The 16,962-nt window shown below is 51.4% G+C and overlaps 7 protein-coding genes across 7 annotated transcripts; 6 read left to right on the top strand and 1 right to left on the bottom strand.

Annotated features, from left to right (window-relative positions):
• Positions 1-635: 635 nt before the first annotated feature.
• On the top strand, positions 636-1,483 carry A1O9_05465 (uncharacterized protein; the record flags this gene model as incomplete). The annotated part of the gene is made up of 2 exons (XM_013404684.1): positions 636-821; positions 878-1,483. The coding sequence occupies 2 exons, from the start codon at positions 636-638 to the stop codon at positions 1,481-1,483; spliced, it is 792 nt and encodes a 263-aa protein (XP_013260138.1).
• A 520-nt stretch (positions 1,484-2,003) lies between these two features.
• Positions 2,004-2,498, top strand: A1O9_05464 (uncharacterized protein; the record flags this gene model as incomplete). Its single annotated transcript, XM_013404683.1, has 2 exons — positions 2,004-2,203; positions 2,249-2,498. Coding segments are annotated over 2 exons (450 nt in total), but the record flags the coding sequence as incomplete, so codon positions are not given.
• Positions 2,499-3,028: 530 nt separating this feature from the next.
• On the top strand, positions 3,029-8,948 carry A1O9_05463 (proteasome activator subunit 4; the record flags this gene model as incomplete). The annotated part of the gene is made up of 2 exons (XM_013404682.1): positions 3,029-3,474; positions 3,524-8,948. The coding sequence occupies 2 exons, from the start codon at positions 3,029-3,031 to the stop codon at positions 8,946-8,948; spliced, it is 5,871 nt and encodes a 1,956-aa protein (XP_013260136.1).
• Positions 8,949-9,875: 927 nt separating this feature from the next.
• Positions 9,876-10,442, top strand: A1O9_05462 (uncharacterized protein; the record flags this gene model as incomplete). Its single annotated transcript, XM_013404681.1, has 1 exon — positions 9,876-10,442. The coding sequence occupies one exon, from the start codon at positions 9,876-9,878 to the stop codon at positions 10,440-10,442; it is 567 nt and encodes a 188-aa protein (XP_013260135.1).
• A 360-nt stretch (positions 10,443-10,802) lies between these two features.
• On the top strand, positions 10,803-13,428 carry A1O9_05461 (V-type proton ATPase subunit A; the record flags this gene model as incomplete). The annotated part of the gene is made up of 2 exons (XM_013404680.1): positions 10,803-13,026; positions 13,082-13,428. 2 exons carry the CDS (start codon positions 10,803-10,805, stop codon positions 13,426-13,428), a joined length of 2,571 nt encoding a protein of 856 aa, XP_013260134.1.
• Positions 13,429-13,654: 226 nt separating this feature from the next.
• A1O9_05460 (uncharacterized protein) lies at positions 13,655-14,653 on the bottom strand (the record flags this gene model as incomplete). Its single annotated transcript, XM_013404679.1, has 1 exon — positions 13,655-14,653. The coding sequence occupies one exon, from the start codon at positions 14,651-14,653 to the stop codon at positions 13,655-13,657; it is 999 nt and encodes a 332-aa protein (XP_013260133.1).
• Positions 14,654-14,847: 194 nt separating this feature from the next.
• A1O9_05459 (large subunit ribosomal protein L40e) lies at positions 14,848-16,542 on the top strand (the record flags this gene model as incomplete). Its single annotated transcript, XM_013404678.1, has 3 exons — positions 14,848-15,092; positions 15,993-16,173; positions 16,345-16,542. 3 exons carry the CDS (start codon positions 14,848-14,850, stop codon positions 16,540-16,542), a joined length of 624 nt encoding a protein of 207 aa, XP_013260132.1.
• Between the last annotated feature and the right edge of the window lie 420 nt (positions 16,543-16,962).

Here is a 16,962-nt window from a genome sequence, read left to right as displayed (position 1 = left end):
AAAAGTGGACGGAACCGGTTTTGTGCAGTATTAGTACGGACTACCTCGTAGGCCCAGCCTTCAAAGTCAGAGAACTCCATAGAGGTTGATGGGGTCGTCAGCTCTCGCAGCAGTCCAATGGCACGGCCACTGTTGAGAACAAGGTGGGCGAACGAACACTGTGATAGCCTGACATGATATGTAAGTCCACTTTCTCCAACGCTCATCGGCCCCTCCCTGTATGTGGCAGGGTCGTTTCCTTGTTTTTTATTCTTCTCCTTGGGACCCCCAACCGGATCTTGTGCAATCCTGACACCCAGCCATCAACCCAGGCTAATACAGAGTCACCTGGCCCTCACCAAGCCGACTTACTACCTGACTTGAGCACCCCAGCAGAAGCCCGGGATCAACCAGATTAATGTTTGACAGGCCGATCAGGATGAAGGCGATTCTGCAGTTGGATCATCAATAGGGGGCTCTTGGTCCGCCTCTTTGGCATTGTCGGTACTCAATTACAAGTATGAAAGTGGGCGACAGTACAGTTGTATTCACTGTCATACAACGATGTCTTCCTTACCAGCTTCTAAAGATATCACGCCAAACGCGAGGGTCAGTATATCCTGCCCAACGATGAAGAGGAGCAAGACCGACTCGATATGCGTCATCATATCTACAAACTCATCATTGGCGGTGCTCTTTTCCGCGCCCCAATTGCCGACAACCACGCACTGCGCACTCTCGACCTAGGCTGTGGAACAGGCATCTGGCGTATAGAAATTGCCGATGAGCAGCCGACTGCATTGGTCATTGGGACTGACTTATCTCCAATTCAGTTAGAACGGGTAGAGGGACACCTCCCGGAAAACTGGAAAGCGTCAGACCACTGACAGTAAAGTAGGTTCCACCGAATTGCAAATTCTATGTCGACGATATCGAGAGTGAATGGGCATATCCACCGGCCGAGCATTTCGACTACATCCAAGGCAGAGCCCTTTGTGGAAGTATTGCGGATTGGCTAAGGTTGTTTTCTCAATCTCTGGCCAATCTCAAACCTGGGGGATTGATTGAAATGCAAGAGTACAGCTGCATTGTACTTAGCGATGACGGTATCGCCTCAGAAGCAACTCATCTCCTGGAGTGGGCTGAGCAGATGAACGAGGCAAGCAAGAAATCCGTTAAAGAGCTAAGGGTTTGCGCCCTCCTCAAGAAGAACATGGAGGACGTCGGCTTTGTCGATGTCCACGAAGAAATCTACAAGGTGCCTAGCGGGCCCTGGGCAAAGGGCAAGCGGAGTAAAGAAGTAGGCCTCTACTACCGTGCTCAATTTGTCGACGCCGTGGAGCCCTTCACCATGACATTGTTCACGAGGGTGCTTGGGTCCAATGCGGAAGATGCGAAGAAAGATGCGAAGAAGTTGGTTGACCGCTTCAAAACCGATTTGATCAATCCGAAATTGCACATGTACGTGCATCTTTATTATATCTGGGGCAGCAAACCAAAATAAGGCTGCGCGAGGCGACGCGACGTAACAGATCGGGATGGTGAAACTTTGGTGGCAGGTGATGGATGTTTCCGTGTTACACGCCGCAGCTGCGTGCGGATTCACGGCCACTTTGATGAAACCCCTGCATCTGAGAAATCGAACATTATCGGTTCTTTCTAGAATAGATTACTTGGAACGATAGACATCACATCAAAATAGGAGCAGCATGGGGAACAGTACTCAATATCTCTGTTGATGGGCGCCCACAATGCCCTGTATTTAGTTGTATAGGTACGTTCCATACCAAACTTCGTCCTCCGGATGGAGAGCCAAAGTCGAGAGACGCGTATTTTTCGGCGTTACTGATTCTCCGGGCGCCGCCAAGGAAAGGCAAAACTGCTCGTAACTCACCCCTCCAAAGTAAACAAAACACCACCCTCTCACCACTCTACTATCATGGCGTTCCAGAATCCTGTGGGCCCGCAGCCCAATACCCAACGTTATGGTACAATCCATTCGCACCTTCGCTGACAGCTTCACCGAGGAGTTGGAAAAACTGCCAAACATACCTGCAATTGCCCAAGCCAACGCTCTTCAACATACCCTTACCCAGATCCTCGCTCAAATAACTCAAATAAACACTCGAATGGATCAAATGGAAACTCGAATGGATCGAATGGAAACTCGAATGGATCGAATGGAAGCTAAACTTAACGCTCTCAGTACTCAAATCTCTACAAGGTAAGTTTAGCTTTCAATCTATTATAATAGTTACTAATTTAGTAGTGAACATAATCATATGGCACGAGTTCAGAATTCCCTCCTTGCAAGAACTACAGATCGACTTGAACCACTCTTAAATCCCTCAACCAAGACCGCAATCGAAGGATATCCTACAAACCCAAGAGAAATAACAACGATGGAAGACGCGAGACTTATTTCTGTCCTAGAGCAGTTAGGATTACCTACAAATGGAGGAAGACTAGCAAGAGAGAAACGCTTAAGACAGAGCATTGGTCTTCCACCAATTGCTGGTCCATAAATGTCTAGGTGGAAGCGAAGCCCGGAATGACCTGGCCTACAACCTGTATTATTAGAGTTATGTATGTAATTAGGGTGAGCTCGGAGCAGTTTTTACATTGCTTTAGCTGCCAAGCGCTCATTGTGGTCAGGACTGCAATTCACAGCCGCGTGCAGTGCCAGTGCGAATGCATCTCAAGGAACAAGCCATCCTCGCCGTAGAGTAACTGGTCCGAGTCTGAGTCTGAGGCTAAGGCTGAAATCTTGTCCTCGTCATCGCTCTCTCACTCAATGACACAAACCGCCTTTCTCTCCAGACCTAGTACTCATACCCCTACCGATTTCCATCCTCGTCGCAGGCATTAGCGTGACGTAGCATAACAAGGCTGCACTGCGGCTTGCTAAGCGGCTGCTCGGTGCTCACCATACTTTCAATTAGCATACATACCTACCTCGATACCCTCATTCTGTACAACCATCATCTGTCATTCTGCTGATCCTCATTCTCCTACCTGGACTACAAATGTCCCGGGCATTTGCTCAGCTATGGACAATCACAAACAGCATCTAGAAGAGGTGGTGAATCACAACCTGAGAAATGGATCCGAAATTTCCAGAGCAACATCTCCTGGCGGCGCGGCCAGTCTAGATCAGACACAAATCAGCGACACGACACAGGAGGTCAAGCGAAATAGACCACGGACGTTTCCCTATTTCACAACCCTCCCTTACCCCGTCGAAGATGACAGCCAGCGTCAGAAGAACCTGGCCGAGATCCTCAAGCACCTGTACATCGCCATCCAGGCTGGTGATTTCACACCGGGCGCACTGCATTGGACTAGAGAGCTTCGCAGCTGGCTTGGATTGAAGTTTGATCCCACCAAAGAACAGCGAGTCCAACTCGTCCAACTCTACTATGAGCTTGCTCTGGCTCCAGGCATCGATCCCGGTGTGGCCGAACGTTTTGCGAGCATGTTTATGCTTCTCACAAAGTGCGTATTTATCCAGGGCCCCAGAGATATCCACTAACTTTAGTCATAGGCGAAAGCATTACCTGCGCCCACTCAAAGACCTCACTCTCGACTGGCGCCTTCTGTACCGGGAACTGAAGGTTTTTGTTCTACCTAGCGAATCGGGATTGATGCAGACCACAAACCTTAGGAGGAATATCAAGACTCTGATCAAGATATGCTCGTTCTCCCAGTTATACTTCGACCCCGAAGATACCCCTGCCATGCTGGAGGAGCTTCTACCTCACTTCACCATGTCGCAGGCGGAGGGTGCGTTTGTGGTGGTGGGATTGCTCAATCTCCTCCTCCCGACCGCTCCTCCTCCACCCAACCGTGCCGATCTGGCGCCCCAGCAATTCCTTCCGACGTACTTCCATTTATGGTCGTTGGTCAACCGTTCCCGTACGGTCGACGTTGCGAGTCTCGACCTCTTCTCTCGTATGGCTCGGGACGCCTTACCCAGTAAGCACATAGAGTTCTCAGAGTTTGGCATCTTCACACCAGAACAGTCGACCCTCATTGTGACCGCCATCTTGAGATTATTGGAGATTCCTGTAGGACAGTCGACCTCCCCCTACAGCGCTCTCGTCGATTTGACGGCGGGTATGGGCATTCTCCTGGATCGTGACAGTCGCAAGCATCCGGTGTCCCACCACATTGCACGATGGTTCGTCATGTCTCTGTCACCAGCCTGTCTGGGAAAGAAGGATTCGGTACTGTCTCTCCTCGAGACGCTGATCCAGGCCGTCGAAACCTTCTTCCACCCGTCGAATTCTGGGTCCTGGACCAGAACCCTCGCCCAATTGGTCTTCTACCTCGCAGACTTCTTCGTCATGCGTTGGAACCGAGAGCGTAACGGTGAGATGGAGGTGCCAGAGGAACGAAGACTCAATGCTCCACTCCGGAAGCGATTTGTCCTGTGCCTCCGAGAAGTGATCTTTATGGGTATCTATGCAAAGAGCGGAACCGCAATGAGCTATTCGCTGTCGACGCTACAAGCCCTGGCCTTTTTGGAACCAGACCTCATCCTTCCTGGCGCTTTACAACGCATTTATCCGTCCATGCAAGGCCTGGTCGAGGTCCACAGAACCATCTCATCACTAAGATCCTTGCAGATACTGGCCAGAACCATGATTAGGACCAAGGGGTACCGATGCCACATCACGGCGTTACTGGGTCTGGCTCTGCCCGGGATTGATGCCAACGATCTCGAAAAGACTCTCTACACGCTATCCTTCTTCGCCAATGTGTGCTATAATATTCCATTTGAGGACCTTTCCAAGGGCCGAGACGACGTCCAAGGCAATATCCTGGCCATGGAATGGATCACGGGGGAAATGGAACGAATGGAGCTCGAAGGCGCCACTGTGGAACTCAACTACGCGGAATTGGACGGAAAACAAGAAGAGATGATCCTCGCCTCATCGACCGCTGGGTTTGGAGAATTCGTCAGCTCCTTTTTGGGACGGGTATTTACACTTCTTGAAAATTTGCCCGACGCCGCGCGAATCAGAAGCGGGTCTCCCGAAGAAAACATTGTGAATACTCTTCCGGCCGCGTTCATGCCGTTGCTCGCGTCACTGTCTCCCGAGCTTTTCGACATGGCCCTGAACAAGATTGTTGATTTTGTGGCGAATCACGTAATCCACCAATCACGAGACGCCATGGCCTTCATCTGCAATTGTCTGTGCAAGGTCGATCCGGAGAAGGCTCTGGCCAAGTTTGTGCCGGTCCTGGTGGCCGCCATTCGAACCGAAATTGACGAAAATGGCGCAGGCTCGACGAGAAATGCGGCCTCCGATGTCCTGCCGCGTGATCGAGGATTGGTCTGGAACATCAGCATGCTCAGCATGTGTGTCGTTCATGTGGGTTCCGCTGTTCTCAAATACAAGCAAGAGCTATTTGAAATTGCCGTGTATATGCAACAGAAGTGCAAAGGAATGCCGACCGTTCATGTCTCAAACTATGTGCACCACCTTCTCCTCAACTTGACCGTCACGTATACGGCAGATTACAGTTTGTATGAGCCCGCAAGAAAAGCCCACGGCGTCACGGCAGACCTGTGGGGCGTGGCAGAGCCTGCCGCGACGGTCAAACCTAAGTGGCACGTCCCCAACAAGGAAGAACTCGATTTTGCCGTCGAGCTGTTTCAGAACCAAGCCGAAGGCGCCCTGAAGCACCTCAAGAGCCTCATCGAAGGAACCTCCAGCATCAAGAGAGATGGAAGCGGTAAAGAATGGTCGGATGAGGTCTCGAGAAATCTTGTTTTACTGCGACTCCTTTTGGCTGGAGTGTCGGTTCTCTTTGACGCAAAGGGTGTCAATGAAGGACTCACTACCACCGCGGCCGGCATCGATGCCGATACCGCTATCTCACATGCCAATGGGCATCTACCAGAGGAGGGTCAAGACGTGGCAGATTCCGATGCCGTTTTGGACGGGACCGACGAGACCTCCATTAAACCTTCTTTCCAGTATCCGAGCGGCGAGCTGCTCCGACCGGGAGACCAAAACTACGCCCCTCTGCATCAGTTAAGGCAAGAAATTGGCCGAGTGCTCCACCAAGTTCACGAATTCCTGACGAGGGAGGGCGAGGACGATGTCTCCTCCTTTGCACCGCTCTATACGGCTTACCGATCATGGTTCGTCGATGTTGGGATCGAACGCTCTGCGCATGTGCTGGACCGTGTGACCCGCCTGCTACATGCTGATGAACAACCGTACAAAGTCAGTGGCATCAGAAAAGATTACCCTCGGTCCATCCTGGTCCGACGCGCAAACGTCTACCATACGCAACGTCTGAGGCACAACGCCGCACCGAGACCGCGGTCTGAGTTGGATGAACAGTTGTTGACGGACTTGGCCGAATCTGCTGTCTCTTTATATACGGAGGTTCGCCGCAATGCTCAAAGTGCTGGAGAATCAGCGCTCAAGGTGATATTCGGAGCCCGCTTGTTCGTCATCCCACCACTTTTGGCCGCTTTCCAAAAGGCCGTGGATCGCAACGACTTTCCACGGATCAAAGGTGGTCTCTTCGCGCTCCTGTTCGGCAGTCTTGCCAAGACAGTGGGACGACATTGGAAATACACCCCGACCGTGATCAAAACATTCATTAACGCGAGCACGGCCGATAAACCGTCCATCCAGAAATTGTGCGGGGGGGGTCTTTTCCAAGTCATGGATTACGGCCGCCCTGGTGATCGTATGGCAATCGTCGATCGCACTGTGGTCGAACCCCTCGCCCCAGAAGAGGATGTCGAGGATCAAATTGCCAAGAAGAAGTCTTTTATCCTCAGCAAACGTGCGAGCATTGAGAAGAAAAAGGCCGAGCTTGCAGAAGAGCTGATTGAGCTCGGCCGCGTATCGCACTGGAAAAAGGCCACGCGTGTTGCGACACTGGTGATGTCGTTAGGCATGCGTTTCGATCACATTGCTTCGGACAACATGATCGATCTCATCACACGTGGTACCATCGATCCTCATCCGGGCTTACGAGGTCTTTATTCGCAAGGCCTGGTGGCATTGTTCACCATGACCGATGTCCGAGCCGTGTGCAGTCACGACTACGCGAACTACATTCAAGCCTTGCAAGAATTCCCAGCTAAAGTTAAGGTGACGACACATCCGGAGAAAGAGTCATGGACGGATGAATACTTGCAAGCTTTCTCGAAACCGGAAGCTGATGTATACATCGATCACGATTACCCCGGTTGGCTGGTCTGGTCCAAATCGATGCCGGGATACAAGGCTAATGTCAAGAATGACATTGAGTACGATGAATTGGAATGGAAAAAGCGCACTGTCATCGGCAAGTTGCTCGACCGGAATTGGTTCTCCACATTCTTCAAATACCTCAAGCAGGAACCTCGAGATCAGTCAGCGGATAAGTTCCGGATGGCTAGCGCAGCAATGCTGACCTATGCGTTCGAGCTCATTATCCGGGATGGCCTCGCGGTGGCAACATTTGACGAGATCAAAGAGGAAACCCTTGCCGTGTTCGAGGACGGGAGCGACAAACATCAACATCGAGCCACGGCCGAAATTCTAGCGGGCTTGGTGACGTCCGTGATGGACAATTCGATCGAGCGTCGCACCATGGTCTGGGAGTTTGCGTTTCCCATCATTCGCAAAGTCTTCTCCGACGGCTTGACACCGGAAAATTCGGGATACTGGACGACCTTCCTTCACATGATTCTTCAAGCCCGTGATCCACGTCGAGCATGGCCCCTCGTAGAATGGTTGACTAATTTCCGACTGGACATGGGATCGAATGCGGCTTTCAAGGAAAGCTCTAAAATCCACCTGTTGCATCAAGTGATCATGGACGCCGGGTGGCACTTCCAACTGGAGGCCCCGATCACCGAAGACTTCTTGAGCCACATCGACCATCCATACAAGGGGGTCCGAGAGGCCATGGCACATACACTCGCGACCATCTCGCGTACACGATATCACGAATCATACAAGGATGTCAAGCAACTCATCGAAGCACAGAAGTCAGCCGGGTCGATCGGTAAACAGCCGTACATCCCCACTCAGCAATTTGACAACACAATCACCGAAGTCTTCTTGCGCATCGAACAGTGGCGACAGGAGCGTACACCAGGACAACAGACTCCATCTTCGTACACATCGGGCAGCAAGACCATCCTTCTCTGGCTGGATTCGATGCTCTCTTCGTACGAGTGTACTCAGCTCTTGAAATACTTCCCGAACTTGTTTACTGAACAGTTCTTGCACATGATGGATGTCAAAGAGGATCCCGAATTGCAATCGTTGGCTTATCACGTTTTCCGACATCTACCAAATATTCCCCATCGCATAGGAGAAGACCAGAAGCTCATTGACTCATTGATCAGAATCGGAAGAACCTCTCCTTCATGGCACCAACGTTTGCGAGTCATGATCAACATGCAAATTATCTTCTTCCGACGATTGTTCTTGTTGTCGGAGGAGAGCAAACAGATTCTGTTCAAGTGTGTTGCGGACATGTTAGAAGACACGCAACACGAAGTGCGCGCCGGCGCCGCGACTACATTGTCGGGCATGATCCGTTGTTCACCTCTTGAACTCCGAGAGAAGATGATTGTCCAGCTCCGCGACCGGTTCACTCAGACGTTGATTGAAAATCCGCTACCCAAAAAGCCCAAAGGTCAACTGGCCGGAATTGCGGCCGGGTTATCATCAGCTCGTACATCCGGGACGAATACTCCAACTCCAGAGGCACAACGGTTGGTCATTGTCAGGCATGCGGCCGTTTTAGGTCTCGGGGCGTTGATTCAAGCCTTTCCCTATTCAAGTCCGCCACCACCATGGATGCCTGATGTTCTTGTGACATTGAGCAGCAAGGCGGCCAACGACCCCGCAACGGTAGGAAATAGCGTGAAGAGCATCATCAGCGATTTCAAGAAGACCCGACAGGATACTTGGCATATTGACGTCAAGGTGAGTCGTTGAAACGCCATTCAATTTTTCAATCTGTCTTGCTAACCACTTCTCAGGCTTTCCAACCAGAACAGATTGAAGATCTGTCCGGCGTCTTATGGAAGAGTTATTTTGCTTGATCTTTCTACACTTGAGATGCTGTCCAGGGTTACTGCGCTTGAACGGCATAGCGTGGGCGTTCAAAAGATTATTTCTTTCGGTAGGGTTAACGATTATGGGGTTAGAGCGGCGGCTTCGCCATTCATTCCATGTATAACTTTACACATGATCAGTTGGGGGAGACTCATAAGCAGCGAGCAAAGTGGAAGTGGAGGTGGAAGTGGAGAGTCTTCGGTGATGGTGAGGAAATTGACTGCCTTCTTGAGAGCTCATCGTCTTGGAGGCTTGGAGGACACCGCCCGTCTAGAAGTCGGGCCAAGTATTATGGTACGTTGTTGACGAGAATCAGCACGTCAAGCTCGGAAGGGACAACAGCATGCATTACAGGACATGCTAGGTGCCTACACAGAGGATGTGCCCTCTGTTGAAATATGATGCTAGGAAGCTTCAGCAGTTGATGGCTTCATCTTTGGCGTTCACGTTTATTGGAGCACAGAGTAGATCATTCGAATCGGCCAAATTGGGCTGGGGGGTCATTGTACAATATTGCTGAACTTATCAAGTTCTCGATGTCGTGAAGCCGTCCCTTGTCTGGTTCATTTCGTGCACTAACAAGTTCGCTTCAGATCGAAGCCAATCATATGGAAGCGTATTTATTTTCAGACAATCCGAGCAGTGTGCACATTTTTTACAAATGGAACGTGGAATGAGTGCTGCACTCGCCCGTTCTGAGTCACAGCGAACTATTATATCTTCCTCTGTTCTTCACCATCATCAATACTCGCCACCAGCGATCTTTGTGCTCCTCCTTCCAAAACTGACAGACCTGAAATCACAGGAATGTCTGTTATTTCTCTCTCACTGTCCACTGACCATGTGTTCTCCAAGACACTGTCTTCGTCTCTTAATCTACTTCCTGATCTAGGTGTTGAAGGAGACTGCCATTGCGGCAAAACAGTCCAACATCGCTCACGTCTACACATCCGCCCACCACCTAAGAATCTACGACAGGTGCACTTGATAGATCTGGAAATACTTGAGCAGTTCGATGTAAAACCTGGAGACTTGGGCGAGAACGTGACAACTCGAGGTCTACGGTTGTTGGAAAGACCAACGGGCACAAAGCTTCATTTCCTGCCGCAGGCGACGACTACAGTGGAGGATACCACGATCGCCGAGACATCACACCCTGTTGTTGTGCTTACGGGACTACGCAATCCTTGCCCACAGATTCAAAAGTTTCGGTCGGGGTTACAGGAAAAGTTCATTGTTCGAGATGAGGAGCGTAAGATTGTGGAGCGCAAAGCTGGGGTCATGAGCACGGTCGAGGTGGGCGGAGTCATTGAAGTTGGGATGCGGGTTCTCGTGGAAGAGCCTGATGAGTTTCAGCAATTGCAATCTGTGTAACGTGTCACGAGTCAATAGCAACACAATATTAAGTATAACTGTCGATGCAGAGCCAGTCTCCTCGACCAACGCCTTCAGTTGGCTGGGCTTGCCACTCGCTGTACCAGCACGATCAAGTCAGTCTTGGCTCGGTAAAATATTAAAGCGGCTTTGCGTTTCATCAGAGCCATGCTCCTCCGTACTTTCACGACTAGCTTCCTTGATGCAATCATCGTGACGGCCGCAGCAGGCCTCCACCTTTCAACAACACCTTCATTCCCACAATCAAGGGGCTTTCAAAGCTCTGTATTGTTTTCCTAATCCTCACGTTCTTCGTTACACGGCCTGGGTGGCCCCTTCATTCCCTCTCCACCGCCCAGCATGGCCCAACAAGACACTCTTTTTCGCTCGGCGAGCATGTCCCTGACGCAGCTCTACATCTCCAACGAAATCGGCCGCGAAGTCGTCTCTGCCCTAGGAGAAATCGGCCTCGTCCAATTCCGAGATCTCAATTCCGAAACCTCGGCCTTCCAACGGACATTCACCAAGGAAATCCGCCGTCTGGACAATGTCGAACGCCAACTCAAATACTTCAAGGCGCAGATGGAGAAATCTGGCATTGCCATGAGGAGCCACTGGGACTTTGATGAGAACATGCTCGCCGCGCCACAGGCCAGTGAAATCGATGAGCTCGCTGAACGGGCCGAGGCTTTGGAGCATCGCGTCAGCAATCTCAACGAGAGCTACGAGACCTTGAAGAAGCGCGAAGTCGAGTTGACCGAGTGGCGATGGGTGCTGAAAGAGGCGGGCGGTTTCTTCGATCGTGCACACGGGCAGACTGATGATATCCGCAACAGCGTCGATGACGATGATGCTCCTTTGCTGCGTAATACCGAAGCCGAGGAAGGCAGAGTTAATGGCGATGCCACCGGCCAACAGCAGAGCTTCGCCGTCATGAACATCGGTTTCGTCTCCGGTGTCATCCCTCGTGAGCGTCTCGCTGCATTTGAACGCATCTTGTGGAGAACGCTCCGCGGCAATCTATACATGAATCAGTCCGAGATCCCTGAACCTATCATCAATCCTGAGACCAATGAGGAGACTCGGAAGAATGTCTTTGTCATCTTCGCCCATGGCAAGGAAATCATCGCAAAAATCAGAAAGATCTCCGAGTCTCTCGGTGCAGACCTGTACAATGTCGACGAGAACAGCGACCTTCGTCGAGATCAAATTCATGAAGTCAATACCCGTCTCTCCGACCTCGCAAGCGTTCTCCGAAACACCAAGAACACTCTCGATGCGGAATTGAATGCGATTGCACGATCTCTGGCGGCATGGTTGATTGTGATCAAGAAAGAAAAGGCCGTATACAACGCGCTGAACTTCTTCTCCTACGACCAGGCGCGAAAGACCCTGATTGCGGAAGCCTGGGTGCCAACCAGCTCCCTTCCTCAGATCAGAGCAACTCTGCAAGATGTCAACGACCGCGCAGGCTTGTCAATCCCGACCATCGTCAACCAAATCAAGACCAACAAGACCCCTCCTACCTACAATAAAACCAATAAATTCACCGAGGGCTTCCAGACCATCATTAACGCCTATGGTACCGCCAAATACCAGGAAGTCAACCCTGGTCTCTACACAATCATCACTTTCCCGTTCCTCTTCGCCGTCATGTTCGGTGACTTTGGCCATGGAACATTGATGATGATGGCTGCCGCTGCGATGATCTACTGGGAAAAGCCACTGGCACGGTCCAAGCAGGATGAACTCTTCGCCATGGCTTTTTACGGTCGATATATCATGTTGATGATGGGTATCTTCTCCATGTACACTGGTCTCATTTACAATGATGTCTTCTCCAAGGGGTTCACTCCATTTGCTTCGGCATGGGAGTTCCCCGAGGAAGGACGACCAGAGGTGACGGGCCATCTCAAAGGCAGCTACCGATACCCATTTGGATTGGATTGGGCATGGCATGGATCTGAAAACGATTTGCTCTTTAGCAATAGTTTGAAGATGAAACTTTCCATTCTCATGGGTTGGGCACACATGACCTATGCCTTGATATTTTCCTACATCAACGCCAGACACTTCAAGTCACCCATTGACGTATGGGGTAACTTTGTTCCTGGAATGATCTTCTTCCAGAGCATCTTCGGCTACCTCAGTTTCTGTATCCTCTACAAATGGTCGATTGACTGGCCTGCGGAGGGTCGAAACCCACCTTCTCTCCTCAACATGTTGATTCAGATGTTCTTGTCTCCAGGAAACGTTGCACCTGAAGAGCAACTTTACAGTGGACAGGCCGGTCTGCAAGTGTTCCTGGTACTGATCGCAGTAATCAATGTGCCAATCTTGCTCTTGTTGAAACCACTGTATTTGAGGTGGCAACACAGCAAGACCACCGCACAGGGTTATCGTGGTATCGGCGACACCAGTCGAGTGACTCATGCTCTTGATGACGACGAGAACGATGAGCACCACATGAACGGCCGGCCGAGCCAGGACAATGACGAAGGGGCTATGATCACGGAGAATATCGGAGGGGCTGACGAGCATGAAGAGTTCGAGTTCTCCGAGGTCATGATCCACCAAACCATTCGTAAGTTAACAATTTTCGTAATAGATGACCGGCACAGTACTAACGATCCTCCTAGATACTATCGAATTTTGCCTTAACTGCGTCTCGCACACAGCGTCATATCTCCGACTCTGGGCGCTGTCCCTGGCCCATCAACAGCTCTCGGTCGTGCTATGGAGCATGACTTTGGGCAATGCATTCGGCTCGTCCGGTGGCATGCAAGTCGTCATGATCGTCGTCACGTTCTTCTTCTGGTTTGTGCTCACCATTGCTGTACTTTGTGTTATGGAAGGTACCAGCGCCATGTTGCACTCGCTCCGTCTCCACTGGGTCGAGGCGATGAGTAAACATTTCGTTGGCGAAGGTGTTCCCTTTGAGCCGTTTAGCTTCCAGTTGTTACTGGAGGAGGAGCCTGTTGATTAAATCAAGTAGGCTTCTTGGTCGGCCTCAGAAGTAGGTTTATGGTGAGAAAAGGGGGGCAAGTCCTCACTCGGGCTTTGTTATATTGTACCCACACAGGGATATAGAATAATTCAATTGAATCTGTCGATTGGCCATCATGGTTTCGTCCCAGTCACCGTCGGAACTTTTGTTCAACGGCTGGCACACAGTGCTTTTTCTGACCCTTGTTCATGCCAGCTATCTATTCTTACACCCCCGGATTCTCCCTCTCAATCTCAATCTCAGCCCAAACGCGCTCCACAACCTCGACGACATCCGGCTCCAATGGGCCCCTCTCCACCCCGTCCAACGTCTCCCTCAACTGTTGCACACTCCCTGCCCCAACAATGACCTTGTCCCCGTACGCTGCATCCAACATGCTATGCCACACCACCCACCGTACCGCGACCTCGTGCGCACTCTTGATGCCCTTCTCCGCCGCGACCGCCTTGACCCTCTCCGCCGCACGCCGCACCGCATCCACACCGTACGCCGCCCGCATCGCATCCCCCGCGGCGTTCTGCAGCTGCAGTCGTGACGCGGACCCGAAGATCCCCGCGGCGCCGGGCGCGAAGGCGTAGAAGGAGATGTCCTGCGAGTGCAGATACTGGATGAGGAGGGCTTCGCTCTGGCGGGCTACCGCGCTGTATTGCCCCTGGTAGACGGAGGGGCGGGTCCAGTTGTTCTCGTCGCAGATCTGGAGCAGGGTTTGCACTTCCGACAGCGTGTAGTTGCTGATGCCCCACCGTGCGGCCTGGCCGTGGGTCGTGACGGCGGTGTGGAAGGCGGAGGCTGCGGAGGTGAAGGGCGTGGAGCGGTCCGGTGCGTGGGCGTAGATGGTATGGACTTTGGGGAGCTGGAGCGCGGAGAGCGAGGCCCTGATGCTGGAGGTTATCCGTGGGATGGTGTGGTCGCCGGGGTTCGAGAGGACTTTGGTGTCGATCTTGATGTTGGGTGGGTTTGCCGGCGTGTTGTTCCTCTTCGAAAGTATCGCGAGCGCCGAGCCAAGGAGTTCCTCGCTCGTCCCCTGTGCGAACGGTGGGTAGCGTCGTGCCGTGTCCACCGTGTCGTAGCCATAGGACTGCAGTATCGTTAGAAGCTCCGCCGCCGCCTCGGGCGTCGTGGTCTTGCACATGGGATCGCTCGCTGAGCCCATGTTGGCGGCCCCTAGGACCAAGCCTGGGTGTGACTTGGGCGTTTGAGGCATGTTTGGAGTTTGTGAAAGATGAGAGGTTTTCTCGACGATGAATCCTGCGTCATCCAGGTAGTGGTGGGTAGTCAGCAGGAAGCAGCTCGGGGCTTGGAGCTTGCACTGCTTTTTATACTTCCATCTTCAAGCCATTCGGAATTCATTGTCGGTGATCTATCGGAAGGATCACCGGGCGTACGGCTGCTGCGAAGATGCGCACACAGCACAGCATCATGTGCGTTCATCCAAGTATTCTAGTTCTCACCTTTGTGGAGGATGTTGGCAATCCAGATTGCCCTTTCAACGAAGCAAAGCTGACCAAGACATCGACGGGATCCGCAACGTCACGGATGCTAGAGAAAATAGTGGATCGCTTGAACACGGCAAGCTTTTTTAGTGGTCGTAGCCGATTGGTGGCGTCGCTCATTAGCCTGGGAGGTTCAGTTGTGCATGAGATGTGAACAGATGGGCGATGTACATACATACATAACACCAACATTATCATCACACATAGGTTACTCCCGTGTTGGATCACAATGCTTTTATAATCAAGGACAGGGCTCTGAGGGTCCAATTGCTCGCAAAAAGAAGAAGGGACACCAATTATCAATCCTCCTCTTAAAGCGTCCTTCTTCCCACACCTTTTCTGGCTTTTCGGGGGCCCATCAAGCACGTAGCTTTCTAGTCTGATAGGCACCACCCTGTGAAGTTATCTAGAGAGCGGCTGCAGGATTGAGACCTCGAAAAGTCCTTTAGTCGAAGCCATGCTTATAAGCTGCGAATTGAAATGAACTAGGATAGCGAAGAAGCCACGACTTACCCAAAAGGCTGCCCTTAAAATGGTCCTTCCAGCGATATATTCTCCTCTAACAGGGGTAAAAAGAAGAAACTCTTCGTCTTCTAAAGATATTCAAGAATGATTCCATCGTCATCATCATCGTCGTGTCGCCGTAACCAAATCCCGCCAGGCTGCAGTGCAGCCTCGCCTCGTCTAACTTGCCACTTGGGATGAGTCAACTGTCTCACGTGATCTTGGCATTTCCGACTGCCACACAAATCTCTTGTAAGTATCGTTCTTCTCACCCCCACCACATCTTTTGATCGATCCGAACAACCACAGCACCCTGAAGATACTGTCAAGAGTAAGTTCTCCATATCGCTGAGATTGATGAATGCGCTGAGTATACTGACAACTATTTTAGTGCAGATGTAAGTCCCTTTTCATCCGCCCGAATTTCACCATGCCCTTTCCGAAACCACGAACGATCGAAAATTCGAAAATTCGCCACGCGGATTGAGGGAGACGTACCATGAACATGAAGAATCAAGGCTGACACAAATCTTCGCGGTTTAACAGCTTCGTAAAGACCCTCACGGGCAAGACTATCACCCTCGAGGTGGAGTCGTCTGACACGATTGACAATGTCAAGTCCAAGATCCAGGACAAGGAAGGCATCCCGCCCGACCAGCAGCGATTGATCTTCGCTGGCAAGCAGCTCGAGGATGGCCGCACACTCAGCGACTACAACATCCAAAAGGTACGCTATCACCCTTTTCCAAATCCACGTCCACAGGCAAGGAGAGAGGGAAGAGAACAGCGAGTATGAGAAAGAGACATGAAACAGGAGTCCGAACGGAAAGAAAGTGCCAGGAACCGAGAAATAATTTTGACCCTGAATTTGGAGAATTGACAGTCAAATATGTTATAGGAATCAACCCTGCACCTGGTGCTCCGCCTGCGGGGTGGCATCATCGAGCCCTCGCTCAAGGCGCTGGCCTCCAAATACAACTGCGACAAGATGATCTGCCGAAAGTGCTACGCCCGCCTCCCACCCCGAGCCACCAACTGCCGAAAGAAGAAGTGCGGTCACACCAACCAGCTCCGACCCAAGAAGAAGATCAAGTAGTGGTTGTGCGAGATCACGGGAGGAGCAGAGTTGGTGAGCGCGGGAGGTGCAGAGCATTCGGCGGTCAGGTCATGTATGGTCGGAGTTTCACACACGCAACCACATGAGGTACTGGTCGTTTTTATTTTCGAGCAGCATGGAAAGGAAATGACGAGTGCTGATTGAGTGAACGAGAATGAAATGGTGGCGATGGATCCGGTTAATGGAAAATGGGAACATCAGCTGCATTTACTAGATCAAAGTCAATCGTCTGCTCAAAATTGCTCGATCCATGACTCATGACTGCTGTTTACATCCGCATGATTTCCATGTGCGCCTGAATGAATTTGCCAGAAGGTCTTTGCCCATGCTGAATCCAGAGGCACCGGACCGACCTGTTTTCATGTCATTCTCTCGTCCCGAACAATTGGTGATAAAACC

The sequence above is a fragment of the Exophiala aquamarina genome (assembly GCF_000709125.1).
Source record: "Exophiala aquamarina CBS 119918 chromosome Unknown aczIA-supercont1.4, whole genome shotgun sequence".
NCBI lineage: Eukaryota > Fungi > Ascomycota > Eurotiomycetes > Chaetothyriales > Herpotrichiellaceae > Exophiala > Exophiala aquamarina.
Note: the sequence above shows the minus strand (reverse complement) of the source record. Positions and strands in the feature narration are given on the sequence as shown.